This window comes from Cariama cristata, unplaced genomic scaffold (assembly GCF_000690535.1).
Source record: "Cariama cristata isolate BGI_N322 unplaced genomic scaffold, ASM69053v1 scaffold6624, whole genome shotgun sequence".
Lineage (NCBI taxonomy): Eukaryota > Metazoa > Chordata > Aves > Cariamiformes > Cariamidae > Cariama > Cariama cristata.
The window spans coordinates 34214-54656 of NW_009613399.1; the positions used below are offsets into that span (position 1 = coordinate 34214).

General features: G+C 36.6%; 1 protein-coding gene across 1 annotated transcript in view; it reads right to left on the reverse strand.

The window, feature by feature from the left end:
• The window catches only part of ITGA4 (integrin, alpha 4 (antigen CD49D, alpha 4 subunit of VLA-4 receptor)), a gene marked incomplete at its 5' end in the record, with an annotated part of 29706 nt that extends 9275 nt beyond the window's left edge, over nucleotides 1-20431 (reverse strand). The window contains 15 exons of the mRNA XM_009698992.1: nucleotides 602-678; nucleotides 1968-2117; nucleotides 5345-5499; nucleotides 6982-7136; nucleotides 7517-7562; nucleotides 8947-9037; nucleotides 9414-9508; nucleotides 12593-12704; nucleotides 13721-13858; nucleotides 13951-14010; nucleotides 14347-14432; nucleotides 17957-18086; nucleotides 18766-18833; nucleotides 20155-20284; nucleotides 20381-20431. Coding sequence (XP_009697294.1) covers nucleotides 602-678; nucleotides 1968-2117; nucleotides 5345-5499; nucleotides 6982-7136; nucleotides 7517-7562; nucleotides 8947-9037; nucleotides 9414-9508; nucleotides 12593-12704; nucleotides 13721-13858; nucleotides 13951-14010; nucleotides 14347-14432; nucleotides 17957-18086; nucleotides 18766-18833; nucleotides 20155-20284; nucleotides 20381-20431 — 1544 coding nt within the window. The remainder of the gene's footprint in view (nucleotides 1-601; nucleotides 679-1967; nucleotides 2118-5344; nucleotides 5500-6981; nucleotides 7137-7516; nucleotides 7563-8946; nucleotides 9038-9413; nucleotides 9509-12592; nucleotides 12705-13720; nucleotides 13859-13950; nucleotides 14011-14346; nucleotides 14433-17956; nucleotides 18087-18765; nucleotides 18834-20154; nucleotides 20285-20380) is intronic.
• Nucleotides 20432-20443: the final 12 nt, after the last annotated feature.

A 20443-nucleotide genomic window follows, 5' to 3' on the forward strand; every position in this document is an offset into this window, starting at 1 on the left:
AAGTCTAAACCTCCCATAATATTCAACCATCTGGTGTCTCAATCAGCAGTATAAAACTGAAGATGTAATATTCTTCAGTAAATGAGGAAAAAGAGCCACTCAATTATTCTATAATTGAAATAATAAATATAACAATGTCTTAGTACAAAACTGAAGTATCTTCTTTGTACAGTGCAAGTACAGTATATTCATAAGAGCAGCAGAAATAATTGATAGCTTGTCAATTTAACCTTAATTATGATGTCTACATATTGTATGCATACATGAGTATGCATTGTGCACGGTATGTTAGCCCAGTTATATACAAGGCGTAGAATATAAGTTTAACTTTCTGTGAAGAAGATACAATTTATAAGCTGTAGAATCTTCTAATTATGCAAGAACAGTTCTTCAATTATATACATTTCTGTTATGTTTCCTGGAAGATTTACGATTTAAAAATATTCTTCAACTAAACACAGCTTTACTCCTCGTATTTTCTCAGGGAGTCCATAGTTTACTTTTGCAAATTAATGTTCTTCACATACAAAAGATTAAGGAATAATTTAGATAAAATCTTATTGAACCTCTTTCAAAAAAATGAAAGCCACATTATACTTACTTTGGAAAAGCAACTTTTCCAGAAACTCTCAAGTCAGCAGAACAATTTTCTTGGGAGCAAAATCTTGCAAAAACAAACTATAAAAGACAAATAAGCACTTCAGTGTATTATGCATATTATAGTGAGTAAAAGTATTTCCAAAGAAAGAAACCTATCACCTTGTTACCAAGTATCTGAAATTTGCTAATAGCTCTTGCTGTTATAAACAATTCAATCAGGCTATGATTTGCCATTTTCCAAACTTATTCTGCATGCCTAGAATAAGAACAGAGAGGTTTTCCAGACTCAGTGTCTCACAGTTAAACCAGTGGGTGTATGTTCAGCTGATTTTTTTAAAAGCAGTGCATAAAAAGGGCAGTGTTTTAGAGGATCCAGAACTGAGGTCTCTGCTGTCTCTCCTATGATACAGCATATTAACTTTTGCAAGAGAGTTTCATTACACAAACTTTACTGATCATACTGTTAGTAAGGTCTGATGAGACTAGAGACACCATGAGTTGCATCTGTCTGTGCCTTGGTTATCACTATGCTATAGAGCACATTTGTGTCACTATATTCAACAACATCGTCTTTCTCTCTAACTCTGTGGTTTCTCAAATAAAATTTTGAAGATGAAAAAGAAAAGCATGCTATTTAAAGGAGCTTTTATGTATCTCAGAGTTCTGATAGTCAACTGTATCTGAATTACACGAAGCTTACTGTTTGTGAAAAGTCATAAGAGTTTATAACCATGTGGTAGTTAAAAATTTGGAGCATCCTGACTTTTGCTTAAGTCAGAGTAAATGTCTATTAACTCTTAATAAGGTTTTTTTTTGGGAAAAAGTTCATTTCATACTCATTTAAGGATACAGAATACAATCCCCCCCTCCTCCCCTGACTTTGTGTTTGAAAACCTGCAGTACCTTCACGGAACTAATACTGAAATATTGTTGAAACTAATATTGTTGAAACACTTCAATATTAATACCAACATGACATTGTGTATTTAACACAGAATTAATTTTAAAGAACAATTTCATGCGGCAAAGTGACTCATCCTGTGTAGTTGAGAAAGAATGAATTTTTCAAACCTGTGTGTTCTGAGGTATATAATATTACATATTCTTGCAAGTTCTCTGCATATACCTTTTTTTTTTTTAAATCGTAATACAAATTGTATACTACTTCTGCACAGATTTTTTTTTTTTACTGAAAAATTAGGCATTTCTTAGCATGCTGGTTTATTAATTAAGATCAAGGCACTAGGTGCTCATCTGGAAAATGCATTCCTTCACATGCTATGGATGTGTGAAGCTCTTTTTTAACTGAAGATTAAAATGTGAATATTTACTTACTGCATTTGAAGCAAGAGAACTCACACACTAACCTTGCTTTTTATAACATCTTTTTCTTTCCTCCGTTGAAGAACAGGTTGAAGTGGTGAAAATTCTTGAGTGTTTCTTTCCTGTAGAATATGATGCCCCAGATGATAACTTGCTTCAACATGTACAGGAGTCAAGATATCCCTTACATCTTTCTATGAAAATTGGAAACCTAATAAGTTAATCATATAAGACAAGACATGTATGCTTATGTTTTAAAGATTATAAGGTTCCCTAGTACTAACTTAAACAGGAACACTTATTTTTTACATGCAGAATAATTTCAGATGCCATATGGCTCATTTACTTTTCCAGACATCTTTGATACTGAAAGAGGTAATCAGAAATGCAGAAAAGCATAATACATTCAATGATAGCATCAGGCATTTCAGAATGGAAGACTCTTTTATTAAAAGAAGTCTTATTGAATAGTGAACCAATTTCTGTCAATAATAGTGCTTTAACACACCTATGAAATGCTGTACTGCCCAAATAGAAATACAGGCAAAAGCTGGCTAAAATGGAGAAAGTTAACCAGAGGGATAATGCCACACAAAACCCATGGATATTTCTGTATGAAATCAAAAGGAGTTCTGCCACAGTACCACTAAATCAAGTCATGGCTGCATTTTATTCTTCTGCGTCTCTATTTCCTATTCTGTATTAAAAAGATTAAACTCCTCAATAAATGACCATTTTGTACATGAAGCCTTGACTGTGTAGGAATGTTGCAGATCACAGCCCAAACTACCTACTTGTGAAAACTGAACAGCTTGAAGCACTGAGTACTAACAATAGCAAACCTGATTAAATTATTCCCTAAGTGTAGGAGATAGACAGACACTGATTGTCCCTCCACATGGCCACTACTTTAATTCTTATCTGCAAGCTTGCTTTGGCCAAATCACACATTATCTAATTCATAATAATTTTCCACAAGGTCTTCTCTGCATCTGCTTTATATTACTTCCATTATACTAATTAGCTATTAATTAGTCTTTACTCAAAATACATAAAACGTACATCATCTGCAAGGCCTGTACTTGACAGGCATTCACACTTACTTAACTTTAGGAGCTTCATACAAGTACAGAAACCTGAGTGGGTGGAAGGAGATGCTTATAATGCTATTAATTAAGAATTAAAAAGAAAATTGAATTCTATGGAGGAAAAAATAGTAATGATAGACTATAGGAAGTGATGAGCCAAATCATATCCTTCCTCCTACACATATACCTGCTGAGGCTGGTACAGCAATCTGTACAAGGTCCACTGTCAGTCAGATCTCTCTTAGCTTACAAAACTCTTATCAGTAAGTGGCAATTTGCCATTGCTTCTGTAAGTAACATTCACTTAGGTGCAACTATCAGTTGAGATGCATCTGGGCAATTTTCCAGTAGGTAACATAAGCTTTCCTTTCTATCCCAAAGCTTTATCGTGAAGAATTGGCTACTAATAGTGTCATGAGCAAAAAAGAAGTAAAAGAAAGGAAGAAGAAAAATACATGGAAGACTTCTTCCCCCGTAGGCTTTTTTTGTAGCTGTACAAAATTAAGTCTTTCTATTTCCCAGCCTCTGTGCAAGATCAACTGCACCAGTCATCCTAATAGATGTTTGTTTCAAAAGGTCACAGAATTGCTACCTTGAGGATTTTAAAGAAAAGGCTAGGCAACCTAGTCCATAATTTTATTACCCTTGTTTCCCCTTTCATCTAAATATTCTCTGTCCTTAGTATTTCTCTAAAGAATTATTTTCTCTCTTCAATAAGGTCTTAAAGGAGGTAAGTCTATTTTTTCTGAGTTTAATAAAACATAGTTCCTCTGTGTCCATTCGTTTTTATTGTTTGACTGTTGTTTAGGACTACAAGTTCTTCCCATTTATTCTCCAAAATTTTTGTTGGAATAGGCAAGCTTCTAAGATGTTTGATAGACTGAATCACTTTTATTCTTTCTTGTCCAGTGAGTGGCCTTAAAAATATTATATCCTTGTCCTGATTGCAGCTGGTTTTATTTTCAAAACAGGTCCCTCATTCATCCTTCAGAGGGATACATCAAGCATGAATACGACAGTTCATTTCCTCCAGGGCAACAGTGACTTTGAGACTACTACTGCAATTAGGATCTTACTGACTAGATTCTTACTAACGTATTTCCAAGTCAGTACAATCCTCAGTTTCAAAGGATGCTTGCTGTTGGATCAAACTCTACTTCTGGAGAAACCAACAGCCAACTTCCTCCTGCTGAGTAGCTGGTACCATCCCTACGATTGGTGTTGGTACAGGCCCTTCTGGCTAGCTGACACCTTGCAGGTCTCCAACAGCCTCCTGCCGAACGCCCACTTGCCCTGGCAGCACTTCTACCTCAGTGGTTTCTCCTCTGAAGCACTTCTACCAGCAGATTCCTTCTACAACAAAGTTGTCTCTACACCTTCACAGACACAGAACTGTAACCATGTTCACTACTAATCTGGTCCAGGATTCAGGTTGGTATATCCAAGAGAAAGATCTAACTGTGCAGGCTTCAGTTTTGTGAGCAGAAGAGTAGAGGGATCACTTTTTCAGCACAGTGCACATTCTTCATATTGCTCAGCTCTAAATTCATTAATGAAACTCTTGCGAGTGCTCTTCCTACCCTGTTTCCACCTCTTGATTCTCTGAGTATTTCCCTTAGTGACTGCTGCATTCCTTGCAGGAAAAAAGTCAATTCCAAGCAAGTGTTCTTCTTCATGCCCTGCTAGCCTTTGGCTCCTTGCAACAAATTCCAAACCAGACCACACTACAAACCTCAACTACAGACTCTGTTCTAGCAATCATCTTCATTTCACTTCCTCTAGATCAGGAACAGATTCTTTTCTTATCAGGTGAGCCTACCTCACCTACTCACAGTAAAGAGGGGAGCAAGACCATACATGTGTTCTTTGAAATAGTTACAAATGACGAAACATAATAAGCATCTCTGTGTAATTACATGTTTAAAGATTTTGCACTAAGGATGACATAGGAAAGTTCCATCAGAAATGTTTGGCAGAAAATGCATGTTATACCATATCTTCTTGGTTGCTCCAAACTGGCCTCAGTCTTTGATCTGTCAGCCATAAAAAGGGTGAGAAAACATCAAGAATGCTCATGTCCTACTTTGTCACTGTGATTATTATTATGCACATTCTCACAGACATAAGAAATGTCAGACCCACTGACTTCCCCACAGAAAGCTGAGAAAGCATCAGAATTAAAATATATTAACTATGGAAGTTATGAACACAAATATTTTACTTCCAAAATGATGTGACCCAGTTGTAAACAAAATAGGTTCTTTTGCAGCATGTGTGCTTTTCAAAGGAGAACAAAGGATTTACAGGGCAATACTTATTGAAAATTACATTACCCTCATAAATGCTGGATGATCTTTGCAGGCAATATTCTTGCTGTAAATCTTTACATTTCCTGAGATCGTATCAGATGTTCCATTGGAGGAAAAATAAAATCTTGCTTGTGTATCCACTTTTCTATTCACATCAACACTCAGATTATAAAGCAATACTGCAAAATAAAACCCAGGAAAAACAGAAGTTATAAAAACTTTAAGTGTTATAATTGTCATGAATTTAATACAGAAATTACATCCTCTGACTCACTTCCTTAAGTATGTTCCATAATATCCATTTTGAAATGCTCTGCTTAAAAATCCTCTGACATAAGTCCATACCCAAAGAAAGCTTCTAGCCCTCTGAAATTTGATTGCATCATGACTGACCCGATACATGCTTTTACATTACAGATCGTTTTGCCAAGTTATATTTATAGTTTTCTACCAGAATCTATTTAAAGAAAACTTGCTTCAGTTACTTACACGGCTGACATTAAATTTCAACAAACAGACAAGTCAGACACTCACAAATATTGTTTAACCTCACAGTTTTTTCTATTTAAGTTAGCATGAATTGCTATGATAACAAATTGCAGATAAGTTTCACAGCATTACTGATCTATTAGTTCTTAATCTCTGCCAAAAGTTGAGTTAGGATATCTAGAATTTCCAGTAGTCTTTTCTATTTAAGTTGAAAAGTCTTATGTCCAAATCTAGCAAGGGTAAAATCCAGTCTGACTGCTCATCTTTCATAACAAATATGATTTTCAGAAGATCTGAACTCGCAACTTTACAGTTCGTTGTTGGATGTGTTCTCTGTAATGTGTTCCTAAAAGATATTGTATATTCTCATATAGGAGATTTAAGCAATTTGGTTTTATATACCATGTATTTGCAGGGCTGCTTGCAGTTTACTAATAGCATGTGACAGGTTACAAGCAACCAGGCAATACAGTCAAATTTAGACAGTAAATTATTTTAAGTAAGTTCACCGTGAATATTCCCTCCAATAGATACTGCTTCAAGCAATACCAGTTTTTGCCAAAAGCAAAATATACATTATATAAAATATAATAAAAGATATATTTTTCAGTAATTCTGATAGGACTCCCTCTCTTTCACATAATATTCCATAATGGTACGATCAGGTGCTTGAGCTGCTTTATGAAGGCAATGTCTTTTCGCTATTGCTAAGTGGAAGACTGTATCCTACAGCAGTCCTGTATGGTTGGTCCATGTCTGAGAGGACTGCTTTTAGAGGACATCTGAATATCATCCTGAATAATCCATTTGATTCTACATTAACAAAAGACATTCACCAACCATTAATTCCCTATCTAATTGCAAAGCATCAGCCCAGACATTTGCAGGTGGGAAGTTCAGACAAACTTGACAGACACTCCTGTTGGGCCCTGTGCAAAACAGAGTATGGCCCCTGGGCAACTATGGAAAAGAAAGTGTTCACAGAATAAGTGCACTCTATTTCTTTGCAAACCCTAATGACATACTATCTCATTCACAAACCTATCAAAATGACGGATCTCGTTATTATGATGCTATGAAAGGGACCATCTGAAATAGCATAATAGCATTATTCTGTAAATAGGTGCATTTAAAATTAATACATATACTGGAATTTTTTCCAAGTAGCTTACCAATATAACCAGGTACCTCTCGTCCTGTATAGGTAAAGCATATCTCTAAATTAATACAGATGGCAGGCTGGTCATTTTCCATGCAGTTTAAATTAGTTCGATTTATTGAATTAGGATGTTTTAAAGAAGCTTCAACAATTATCACTGGTTTTGTTCTAAGAATAGAAAAGAGTTAATGTTAACAAAACACTTCAGAAATAGCCTGCAGAATCTCTGCAGAATCTAACAATCTCTGACAGAATCTATTTCTGTATTTTATAACAATTTTTTAAGCTATCTGCATTTTTCAGAATCCAAATAGTTGTATGCACATTACTTATTGCCTCAAGAAGGTTCAGAATGATATTTTCTTTTTCTTCAAGGCATTTACTTAAATGTTTCAGTTATAGAGCATTCTAGAGCCTAATGACAGAAGTTCAACACATTAAGAAGAATATCATGAGGTTAAAATATAATACTGAGTTTTATTAAATTGCATTAAAAAATAGAGTTAAATGGTATGGTCTTTAAAAACACTGAAATGTAGCAATCCCACCTCAGCACCACAGCAGAATCAGAGAGAAATGCACCAACTGCTACATCTGTTAAAAAAAAAAAAAAAAAAAAAAGGATCAATAAGCATAATTTGGCAACCGGAATTACTTCTTAGCTTCTTAGGTACAAGCATCTTGTAGCATATTCACCTTTTGGTCAGCATTAAAACACCATTTGCCCTTTATTTATTAAAAGGTATATCCTAATAATAAAAGGTGGTGTTCTCCATCTAGAAGATGATTCCTCAAATACTTGTTCACTGTCCATTAATGCTGCATGCTAATTTGCTGGACTTGCAAGTATTGGTAACGTGATGATTTGATTTCTGTTCCACATTTAAGCGGCTGATACTGAAGGACAATGCAGCTAAATAGGAAGCACTTGCCTTCTTTTCAATCTAAATATTTAATATTGCTATACACATAAAAAATTCAGTTATATATCTATAACTATATATATCGTATGTATGAAATTACACATAGAGATAGATAGAAAAAAATTATTTAATTTATTCCAAACTAACTGAAAACTATTCATGCAATAAGGAAAGAAATACACACAGTATATATACCTCTCAAATGAGGCAGCAAAATTGAATCGTCAGATGAGTCTAAATGATAAGGGTCTGAGCATGTGACTCCCAAATCAGTAAACGATAGGTGACCTGACAGCAGACTACTTGTACACTACGTCTTAACCGAACATTACAAATTAACCTAGATAATTTTTCTCTTGACTTAGCCAGAGCATATAACATGTAGTTCATGACAACTTTATGCTTTTACACCCACAGGGGCAGGACAGGCAATACCTGACCTGACATAATGCTGATCTGCAAAATGTCAAAATATTTTCACAATATATATAAAATAATGAGTATATACTTAGAACCAGCTAATTTGTTTTATGCCAAATTAGCACTTCTGTGTCATGCCCGTAAGACCTCCACAACAGTCTGAATCCAACTCCCTGAGCCCTGCATCAGGTTAATGCGTTGTTCACACAAACTGAGAGTCAAGGACCTCAGTGACTCCTGGCAAAATTCAGACCATGTGAAGACTAGTAGGTTTTTTAGGTTAGCACACTAGCCTGGACAACAAACTGCTTCCAGTGCCCAAACTAGCTCATTGTGACATTAGCAGATGAGATGGCTGCAGTAAAAATAAAAATTACGTTTTTCTTCCTCATGTGCACTATGATCTTACTGTCACATTGTTCTCAGTCCTTAAATAACAGTTAGATGACCACAAAAACTGACTGCTTGGCCTCAGCTTTACCTTTTTTTTTTAAATTCCCAAAATGCAAGATGTGACATGTCATCTTAATAACAGATTTTGCTTCTGTTAAAAGTAACAACTAGCACAGTGGGGTTGTTCCCTATGAATCTCTCCTCTTTTAAAAATGAAAAATAAACAAAATTGTTTAATTCACCTTGATAACCATTGTTATCTGCATCAATGCCACTTGCTATGGATTGTCCAAACATGCTTAAAGAATTACTGACTTGATGTCCTTGTATTCTCTGAGGAGGAAAAAAACAGAAGAGAAAATTATTACTGGAAAGCTAATCTTTGAGTTACAATTTCCAATGAAAAATGTCAGCACAACCATCCTGCTGCTGAAGGCAGTTACATGCTTACCTGTGAAAGCATACCGCTGAAAGTAATATTCCTCAATTACTGCAAATGTTATATCCCATAAACCCTGTCTGAGGCCTCCAAAACAATTTATTTTTCTATGACAGGTTATATTATGACTGGAAATCTCAGACTATGTAAAAAATTTCTGAAGTCTTTTAAAGTACCTCAGATGGTCTGAGTGTTAAATGAAGGGAAAACCCTCTCAAGTTTAAACTTAAGGTTTTTCTGGGTTGATTATTTTTCATTGACAAAGCGTACCTGTGAAAATGATGGTGTTATTCCATCCTCCCTGCCATTGTATATATAAATAACCCCTTTTAGATTGTCTTCTTGTGGAGCCCCAATTGCTACATCTGTGGAAAAACAATTTAACAATAATCAGTTGACTAGGAAATACGAACAAGGAAGAGTTAAAGAAATCTAAATCATGATGCATCAATGCCAGATGCACCAAATCAATGCCAGACCAAATTTATTTGACTGAATTCAAAAGAAGTGCAGAAGATAGATACAAAGCAAGTGGAAACAACACAAACCAGCTCAGTAACCTGACTCTGCCTTAAGCACTATGTTTCTGGAAAACAAGGGCCAAATACAGCCATTTTGTTCGAGACAAAGTCTGTTCCTACAAATGCTGTATTTGACCCTTAAGAGGTTAAGAGATTATCATGGAGAATAGCCAAAATTATCATGGTCTTTAAAAAAAAAAACAACAACAAAAAAACCCCCCAAAAACCCCAAGCCTTGTCATTATGGAGCTATGATGACTTTCCTACACTCTGCTAGTCCCACAGGGATTAACTCACTGAAACAGAAGAAGTACTGTTACTACACTGCCTGAAATAAACATTCATTTTTCTACTAGATGTCCTTAACAGATGATAACAGGCTTGAACAAGCATTTAATAAGTAAATGAAGGTAGTTGGTATATACAAGGGATATTTTTTATGCCTAGTTGGTTTAATCCCAGAGGGGTGTGGTGGCACATAACAAACCAACCAACCAACCCACTCACCCTCAAGAGCCCTTACCTAAAAGCCCCATGGTTCAAATAGCCAGAGGTTGTTAACCAACAAGTAGAGGGAGGGAGAGAGGTGGAGGGAGATGAACTACATCATCTTGAAAGTCACTAATATAAATTAATAATCGTGAACTTTCATTTACAAATAAGCAAAACTGAACTACCTGCAAATCAGAAATACCATATGCTGCACCAAACCAAAATCACAAGAAAAGCAAAGCTCTGATGATTTGGTTTTACTGAACAATTCTCTGATTGAATCTATATTGATTGAATCCATTCTTTGGTGACTAAAACACACAAAATATGTTATGCCTCTCTACTGGTGAGATGAAAATAGGACAGCCAAGTTATGCTAATTAAAATTACACATATATTCTTGAGAAGGTCAGATTCTACACCAGCGTGCACACCATTATCTTCACAGGGCTGATACTGATGGTTTAGATCACTGAAGAAGTTGGCTCTGCTGTGCTTTTTTATTACTTACTACAGACAAATGGTTCCTAACACCCAATTTCTCTTTATATTTTGCTTCCAGCTGTTTTTCTTAGAAATTTCTTTTCCTACTGCCACTCTTAATATTGCCTCCACTTTTTCTTTTCAACGTTTTTGTTCCCTTCAAAAGCTAATCCACTCGTTTGCTCTGCCTCCTTCTGCAGTTTTAGGATGCCCATTTTACATTACATTCTGTGTCATATATCCACTTTGCTATGCTGCTATTAATTTGATTTTACTTCTCTGTTCCCCAGTCTTACATTTGGATATGGTTTTCCTTTGCAGTTTGCAAATGTTTTGGGGCAAAAACTGAAATTTGTGTATAAAATTGTGAAGGTAATGCAAAATGGGAAAAACCAAATTTAACAAGAGTTTGAGGAACAGGTACCAAAGGAGGTAAAAAAAAAAAGTCTGCTTTAAGGAAAAGGAGACCAGACAAGAAAAGAATGACTGTTCCAAGCTTTGCAGGTTACGGAACAGGACCAAGAACAGAAGACAAAGGAAAGAGTAAGACAAAGGAAAAAGTGAAAGGAGAACCATGGATCGTAACTGCAAATAAAAATGGTAATTCAGAAGTATGAAGAAAGAGGTGAACTTAGTAAAGATACGGCCCAGAAAAAGCCAACAGTTTTTGCACAAAGGATATTAACTCCCTACATACCGTCCAAGTTTTGATGATGGAAAAACTGAAACCATTTATGAATTTTTGAATAGTAGAAAATGCCTCTCATATTTTTATCCCGTCCCTACACAGCCTATTGTTCCTGCTCTTCTGCTGGAGGGGAGCACACGCCAGTTTTTCAGACAGCAATACTGGCCATTCCTATTTGTTTGAAATCATGACAAGATGAATGAAGCCACTGGGCCAGGTCCCCTCTGCTTGTCTTCAGTCTAGTTGGAGGCCTCCTAGTTGTCTGTGTTTTCACAGGCTACCTAACCAGCTAGTGAATGGTCTTGGAAGGAAAGAAGCTGAGAGCAGTAGACCATGGGGCTTTCAGTAGCAAATATATTTTAGGCAGCCTTGACTGGAAGCAGAAGGGAAGTAGAAGGCCATGAGAGTCTTTCTAGATGTTATAACACATCTTACATCCTTTCATCTGTTTTCTATAACTAAAATACTTTTTATCTATAACTTTCACATGGCATTCTCTTTTCAATGTTTATTAATTTTATACTTATTACAGAAGTCAGACACAAGTCTGGAGACTGAATGCCTCTGCCCTCTGAGCAGGTTCCACCTCAACAACATCAATGGAAATTTCAGCACATACTGTATTTAGAGAGGGTGTTTCAGCCCGGGTGGTGGGGAAGGAAGGGAGGATATTTTCAGTTTCTGTTTAGGCATCTAACCTTATGTGCTTGAAATAGATCCTGCTGTATAGACAATGGGAAGAAAAAGCTCCCTCAGAGCCCCATTAACATTTTGAATTCACTATGGGGCCATGACCGTCGAAGTCCTTCCCTGTGTTCTCCATCCACTGGGGGCCCACGCTAGGCATGAGTCACCTGAGAGCCTGACTAAGAAGTAGTCCCACAATAGCCTCCCAGGTTGTGTGTTGTTTTCAATATCCCCATGTGTTTAGTACTTGCTATTGGTGACACAGAAGCAGATCTTGACTCAATGTGTAATTTTTATTTATGATGTTATAAAATCACCAAATTGTTCTCCAACAGTTGCCTCAAATGTCTAAAACAGGATTAGGAATTCTACTTGAGGTCCAGCACCCAAAGTTACAGACTATGTCATCACCTTATGTTCATGCTCTTTAATAAAGCGACAGAATCTAATCTCTCGGTATTACACATCAATGACTGTGAAACAGCTCTATTTCAAACCAGTGGCCTAGAAAAGAAAGGTCAGTGACAGTCCACTGCTCAGAGAGAATTAAACCCAAGGGCTTTTCTTTATATACTTACCTTCAAAACCATCATTATCTATGTCTCCCAGATTGGCTATGGATGCTCCAAACCTGGCTGCATATGAGTCACTCCCGCTGAGCTCTACGTCCAGTTCTACCATCTTTGCCCCCTGAAGGAAAACAGAGTCAATGGCACATTAACAGAGTATCTTCCAGGTGACCTGGAATACTAGTCCGAATGTTAAAACTGCCTTGGACGCCAATATATAATCCTACTGAACTCCTTGGTGCAGAAGCAAGTATTATCAATGGTATTTAGTGTAAGAATAATAAAGAATAAGAAAGTTGTTCTTTAAGAAAGAGAACAGCAATGTGTTCCCATAGCAAACACTTGTAAACAGCAGCAAGCTTCTATCAGGATACAGGGGCTTACTGCTCTGAGAAAACTGTGTTTGCTAAGAAAGTAGTAAACAGTAGCTGCTTCAGAGCTATTGTGTGTGCCTTAGTTGTAGGTATCCTGGAGTGACTTGGTTCTCTGTGAGAAAAACACATTAAGAAAATGTTAATTGCAAGCATAAGAGAATACTTATGTACTAGTGTGGAGAGGAAGGAAGGCAAATAAGATACAAAGATAAAATTTACAAAGCCAGACAAATTCAAAAGCACACAAAAGACAGTGATTGTACTTTCACTTTTGATCCTTAAAAAGAATAAAAGGAAGCTAATTCTAATGCATGGTCTGTCCAGTTACTTTATCTGCCAAACTGAGGACTACCAGTCTCTTTCCTGACTGGTACCACTAACTGCGTGCAAATTTTTAATTCCTTGTTTGTTTTTGAAGTGCTAAATAAGTTGCTCTTCACATGCCAGTTCAGTGATAAGCATGGTAATGGAGGAGAGCTTGCAAAGAGGCTGTAGCGGCAGGCTGTCACCACCTGAAGTTACTATGAAACAAAACCCATCTGTCCTCAGTTCTAACACTAGTCTAAGTGACAATGTGGTATGGTTTATACAGCTAGCCTTTGCAGGTGTGCTACACAGTCCTGTTGGGATTGTCATCATGGTTCTAGAGTTGTTTTTCCTACATCCTGAAATATTGTATGATCAGAGAGAGGAAAACTCTTCTTCTTAGCTTACCATACTAGAAGGACTGCGTTACCATGTGTTTTTAAGAGAAAATACTTACAGAACCTGAATTGATATAGACATAAACTCTTCCTTCTTCTCTGATGGTACTTTGCATTGGAGCACCAACTAGCAAGTCTGAGAGGCCATCTGAATTCAGGTCCACAGCACAAACTGCAGCTCCAAAGTAAGAACCAAGCTGCGTGCAAACAAGGAATCACAGTATTTTATAATTCTGATGAAGACATGCTAGAAGTTCTAAGGTGCAGAAAAGTAGTATGAAAGATTTACCTTTTTACCCCTTAGTTCAAATAGAATATTTAGTTGCTTCTCAATGCTAAAAATGTATGCCTAAAACAAAAATAAAATATAAATGGAGTTCAGCAAACAGTAATCTGACATACTTCCCTGTGCTTTATCTACAGCATGTGCTAGAGAATCAGCCAAGCAACACACAATATCACAAGGCACAGCTATTTACTATTTCCTACATGTACCTTTCTCTAATACCATAGCTCACAGCCATGTTATCTAGACTATCTTCCCTCATTCCTTCTTTGACTTTTCGCTCTGTAAGAAATCATATCTATCTGATACTTGTCTTTAATACATTAATCTAAATGGGAAAATCATGGGTGGGCATGTGGGGGTATATCCTTCAAATCAATAATATAGACAATCTCTTACTTTACCAGTCTGCTCCTGTTGGGGAGCCCCTCCAATTATTTCTGTACTGGCTGATGTCAGAAAATGTCCAGCTCCAACAGAGTATCCTGTAAATTAGAAATGCATTATTCAATACTGGAAATGCTATATAAAGAAAAAAAATGGGAGCATGTCAGCACCACAAATTATTGTGAGTCTGATATTCAGACCTCATGCAAGTTAGCAATGAAAACAGAAAAGGCAATTTTTAAAACATAAGCAAAAGGTCAGTACAAACAGTAAGTTCCAGCAAGCAGAAACAAGTGTCAGAGCCAGTCATTTCTTCCCAGAATCTCAATTATCTGCCATACTTTAAAAGCCAATAAAATAAATTGGAAACACCTTCTGTTAACATGTATTCTGCAATTGTTCAGTGAGCCCATATTGTAATACCTATAAAAATGATCAAAAGTCCATAGGGTGCAATGTGGAAACACTTGATTCAATTGTTACTCTTTGAATATTGTTGTAACTGGACTGCAGAAAAATGAAATGTAGTGCTACTTATATGCATTTGCATACATACATACACACACACATAGAACACTGTATATATATATGAAAATGTCAGGAACAAATTGGAGCAAAAGCTTGATTATGTAATAAGAAAATATTGCATCAGCTTTTGTAAATGAAGCTATGTAACAAAGTATTGCTATATGTGGAGACAGCTCTTAACAAACAGGACCACATTTTCGTGCAGATGCCCAGCCACAGAAATGCAAACTGAAGGCTAATGTCTTAAGCCGTAGCTACACAAGTCATCCTTACTCTTTCAAGAATACACTATGACTAAATTGAAACAGGGAAGACAGTTAACATATTCTGCTACTCTTGCATTTACTGAATGACTCTTGATTTTTGTAGCATGCAGAGAAAATGGAAAAAATCATCTTGGATCAGATGAGAACGAGCCTTAAATCTTTCATCTGTGAAGACAATTGTCTAGAACTTAAGCTTTCATTAAGCCAGCTTTTTCTTTTTATATTTTAAGCTAAAAGAGGTGAACAAGGCAATTTATCATTTAAAGGTCAACATCTAGTTTTTACTTATTCAACAAAAAATTAAGCTTAAGTGGATGAACCTTAATTTACCTTGCTGACCTTTATTTTCTAGTTATTCTGGTTTTGCTGAAGTGTAAATGTTGGTAATTCTAAGGAACCTTTTTTTTAGGGAAAAAAAAAAATCCCCCAACAAAAAAACAAAAAGCCAAACACACCAAAAAAAAAAGTAATCAGTCCTCATTTTTATTGTGGTATTACAGTGTTTGGCGAGGGGCCAGGGGATCACATAATTGACCCGTTAAATTTAAAGGCATAGTCAAATGAAATTTTATTTCCAAGCCCAGAATTGTCTTCCCTTTACCATTACTACAGTTTTTTGAAATGTCATTTGCCATTTTCAGATTCCTAAAAGAAACTGTCTATTACTTTGTGATTTCTTTAAGGCAGCTAAATGCCTAAGATAACTCCTTCATCAGCCCCACTTGATTTGAAAGACTGACTGACTTATCTAATTCTTTTTAAAGAAGTCAGTTATGAATCTCCAAGATACTCTGAAGTAGTCAAGGAAATATTACCAAAAGTTATGTATCACCAGATTCTCTTTCCAACTTCCTTCTTTCTTTTAATTTTCTGGTACTTAAACAGCTTTGTTTCTTCCAACTTACAGAAAATGTTATGATACTTTGGCACGCTTTTCCTGCAGTCTCCAATTTGTTAATTATTACTCTTTGACAGTTTAATGAAAAATGTAAATAAAGAAGCCAACTTCTCAGTCCCTGCCAGAAGAAGGATAGTGTAAGTAGATAATTATGTCTAGTCATGTGCTTGAATTACACTCTAGTCACAATATACTCCACCACTTGGTAAGGATATATTTGTTCATTATTTAAGGGAGAAGCAAACTCAGAATTAAAAAAAAAATAATATCTCTGATAACAGAATTAATCGTAATAGATTTTGGCCTTAAACAATGCCAAAGATGGGACAGAACAGAAGCTGAGGGAGGGGAGGGAAGGTACTTGTATGTTCTTTCAACTACATGATCTATTATTATGAGGAAACAACGTGGAGATTTAAGTGGCATGGAACAGTGCAAAATTTAAAGTTTATCCCAGCTGCTACTGTAGAGACACAGAGATGAGCTAACGGTCCCTTTCTTCACTTTCCTGTAGAAAGGGCAAGTTTAGAGGACACATGGCTCTGCCGAGCTAGTGTGCTGGCTGTTACGGCTGCACAAGGTCCCTGCAGAAGTATTTGTGAAGCAAACTCTGGCTGATCTCAGGTCCTGGTTGGCCAAGAGAAGTAGGAGAGACCACATATGTGCAGGACGGCCTTCCCTGCACCCTCCCCAGCACAGTCCTTATGCAAGCTTTTACCCATTTGCCTGTATCTGGCTTCTGGCTATCAATGATTTGACTGATTCATTAGAGAAATTCTCACTCTTATGCTTGTAGGAGCAGAAATCTGGAATAAGCTTTTTTCCCCCAGACAGGTGCAATATTTTTTCTGCTAATTGTTACTGGAAAGCTGGAGCAAGCATTCTCTGAAGTTTTTAATTTGTCCTATGAAAGGTTAGAAATGTTCCTGGTTAACCATAGCGAGCTGGGTATCTGATCTCCTTTTACTATTCAGCATCTCTTTCGCTTGACTTTCCCTCAGACCCCAGCTGCTGCCTTTGCAAGGCTCAGTACTGAATTCTGAAGCGTTAGCCACTTTGTATTACATAATAGTTATTTCATAACATATGCCTGCTTCCTACTGTCAAAACAGTGACATCAGAAACAGGAAATGTTTATCCACATGAACTGGATCTATGAATGGGAAAACACAAAAACCAATGGTCACAGGCAAAAATATTCTTGCATAGGAATTCAGGAAGGACAGACAAGCTTTTCTTAGTGTGTAGTGAGAAAACTGAAGCTGCTGATAGTTCTTGGCGTAAACCCCTACAAATTCTAGCACTAAATTCAGCTAATTACTTGGATATAGGTACATGAGTAAGAGTTTCATGGCTTTCTTCGCAGACATTTGTAGATAAGGTTTGCCCTCCCGTGTATCCAAAGTAAGATATGGTTGGAACAAAAAAAAAAAAATAATTGAAAAAAATCACAATCAGAGGCAAGTCTGTCTCTTAAGGTCACAGCATACTTCCCCTTATTAACAATGTAATTAAGACTTGTTTCCTTGTAGCTTTCACTGTAACAAACCTTTCATATTTCAGTTCTATGTGAAATCATTACTTCTTTTGCTATGAAAGCCCTTAGCAGCATTTCAGACTTAACAGTGAAGTGCAAACCATTGATAATCAGAAGTGTATTTCTACCTTCTAAACCAAGAATTGATAGAAACTCAGTGGAGAGATAATAAAAACAGAAATCCAATGTTTGAGAAGTTTCCATGTAAAAAGAACAGAGAGGAAGCCTTATAATCAAGTAACATTTAACAAAATCAGAACACATCTTTAGAACTGTTGCCTCTGGGATTAATAAAGCAAGCACTGATAAACACTGTGCACTCACTTCAAGATCAGCTATTTAGGGTAATTTTTTGGCTTCTAATTTTGTAAAGTATTAAATATTTTTAAGTACCTAGGTAACTGCCAAATTTCACTTCGTTATTTGAATCTGTATAAGCATGGATTGTATTTGCAGTTGTATTGTATACAAAAACAGAACCAGTCCAATAAAATGATCCAGGGGCTCCCATTATAATTAAATCCTAAAAGAAAAATAAAATAAAGCCATGTTATTCATATTTAAATATTCATGAAAAAAAAAACAAGTCAAATGCTTTTCTTTAGATCTCCTGTGAATTCAATGAAATGCTGCTGGAGATGCATCTGGCTCAGTAGTGGGGAATTACCACTAGATCACAGACAACATTATTCAGACTTTCTCAGAATATGGTTATTAGACAGTTATTAAAAACTTTGAGCTGTAAACAACTTTAAAAAGAGCAACAAACAGTATATTCTCTTATCAAAAGAGTTTTTTAGAAATCATAACCTTAGGGTGAAATGGGAGATTAAATAATACAGAATATTACTCTATAAAGCAAGAAGGTAAGCATTATTAGTGTTAAAGTTACACCAGACAGATTACTTTAAAGAGGATAATTAAAATGTCATACTCTGTTATATTCATGCTCTTTTTCCAAATGAAAAGTAACTTTGGATTTAGTAAGGTGCAAAAGTATTCTTGGGAATAAAAAGTAAAAGGATTATTTGCGAATTATCATGCAAGTCTTATCAAGATTCAGTTACAAAGAAATGAGAAAAGTCTGATTTTTTTCCCTGGCACGTTAAAAGGCAGTTAATATTTGCATTGAAATATACACTTTTAAGTGTGGGGGGCGGGGGGGGGTGAAGAGAGAGGTGTTTGGTGTCTTTAATACAGACCTCAATGTAAAAACTAGACATTCCAGCCTGGCATGATGCATGGTTTTCTCCAAACCTTCGCACATGATCTGGGAATCGGCAAGAAACATTAAAACAATGAGAAGCATGTAGTTTCAGAATTTGTTACCAGGTTTTCAAGAGAAGTTGAGACAAGTTAAAAAAACAAAACAAAACAATGTTTGTTTTCAGTTCTGTAATAAAACTAAAAACACTGGTTTCCACAATAGAGCCTTTAGCTTCAGTATAATACTGTAACAAACTCAAAGCACTGTGCATCACTTGACTAGAGGTGACTTTGAAATCTTGTGACTTTAAAGGGTATACTTTTCTTTTTAAATTGTTCCATGAATGAAATAGCACAAATAATCTGAGCAGCACAGCTAGATAAGCTTAACTCTTCTCTTCCACTCTGTGTAATTCAGGTGTAATCTGATTGACAGACTTACGTATCTTGATAGGAGTTGCCCTGATGGTCCACTAGTGCTCTCAAGGGCTTGTGTTATGGCTATCTTACACATATTGTTCTCTCTATAACCAACTCCCCCAGCTCTGTTTTCCTGCTTTTCTTTGCTAACTGCCTGCCATCAGGGTTCCCTTCATCTCATCCATAGATTTGTTCACTTAAAAAGCCACCAAAGACAAAAGCATGATTTCACCAATGCTCGTAACAGTCTCCAAAGCCAGCAGTTGGACATTTGATGGCATTCCTCTATCGGTCTGCACAGAAAGGCCAGATGGTCAGCTCTTCCTTGCATTGGCAAGGGGCAGGGTCATGAGATTGTTCTTCTGAATGGGAGGTAGGTATGAAAGGGAAGGCAGAGATGGAATCATTTGATAGCTTCAGGTCTTGACTCTTACTCTGTTCCTGAAGTCCTCTGAGAAAGGACCACTGAAGGTCCCACGCCACAGCAGCAGCCTTGGCAGGGAGGCAAGTAAGGAACAGGGACACACACTGTGTCGATGAACCACAGCAGCTTTGTATCAAAGGGTAAGGAGCAGACAGCAACAATTGCTTGCAGGTATTACTGCTGCCCTGTGGTGAGACACTCTCCTGAGCAGAGCAAGCAGATGACAGAGGAAAGGAAAGAAAGATGTCCTCTACTGGCCTATTTTTGAGAAGCACACATCCTTCAGTAATTCAGTCCAAGGAGGAAGTATTCCGATGCCCTTTTAAGACTTTCTTTTTTTGCTTGTTGAAAGCAGCTTTTCTTTGAAATGATAAGTATCTTGGTAAGAAATTTACATCATAAGTTGGGCTAGTATCATCAGCACTCAATCTTCAAACCTTTGGCTGCAGAAAGCCTGCTCAGAGCAACACAGGCTCTTCACAAACTCCTCATGCAATTATACTTCTTCCTTCCCTGCGAAGGACCCAAGTATTCTGCTTACCTATATAGCACGGGCTTATTCTTCTGCTCAGTTCAGTTCGAAAATCAGAAGAGATGGCAAAACAAATACCATATGGGAGTTTGTGTTCATTTTTTATGTAAAAGATATTTTTCCATCTATGTCCGCAAGCCTATGGATAAAAAACAAACATGATTTTTGACACAGAAGCATAAGAAAGGTAAAGGCTGTCTGAAACAGACATGCAGCTCCAGCAGTTAATACATACAACGATAGATCCATTTTCTTTTGGCTGCCTCGATAAGCTGACACCCAGCCACTGATTATAACG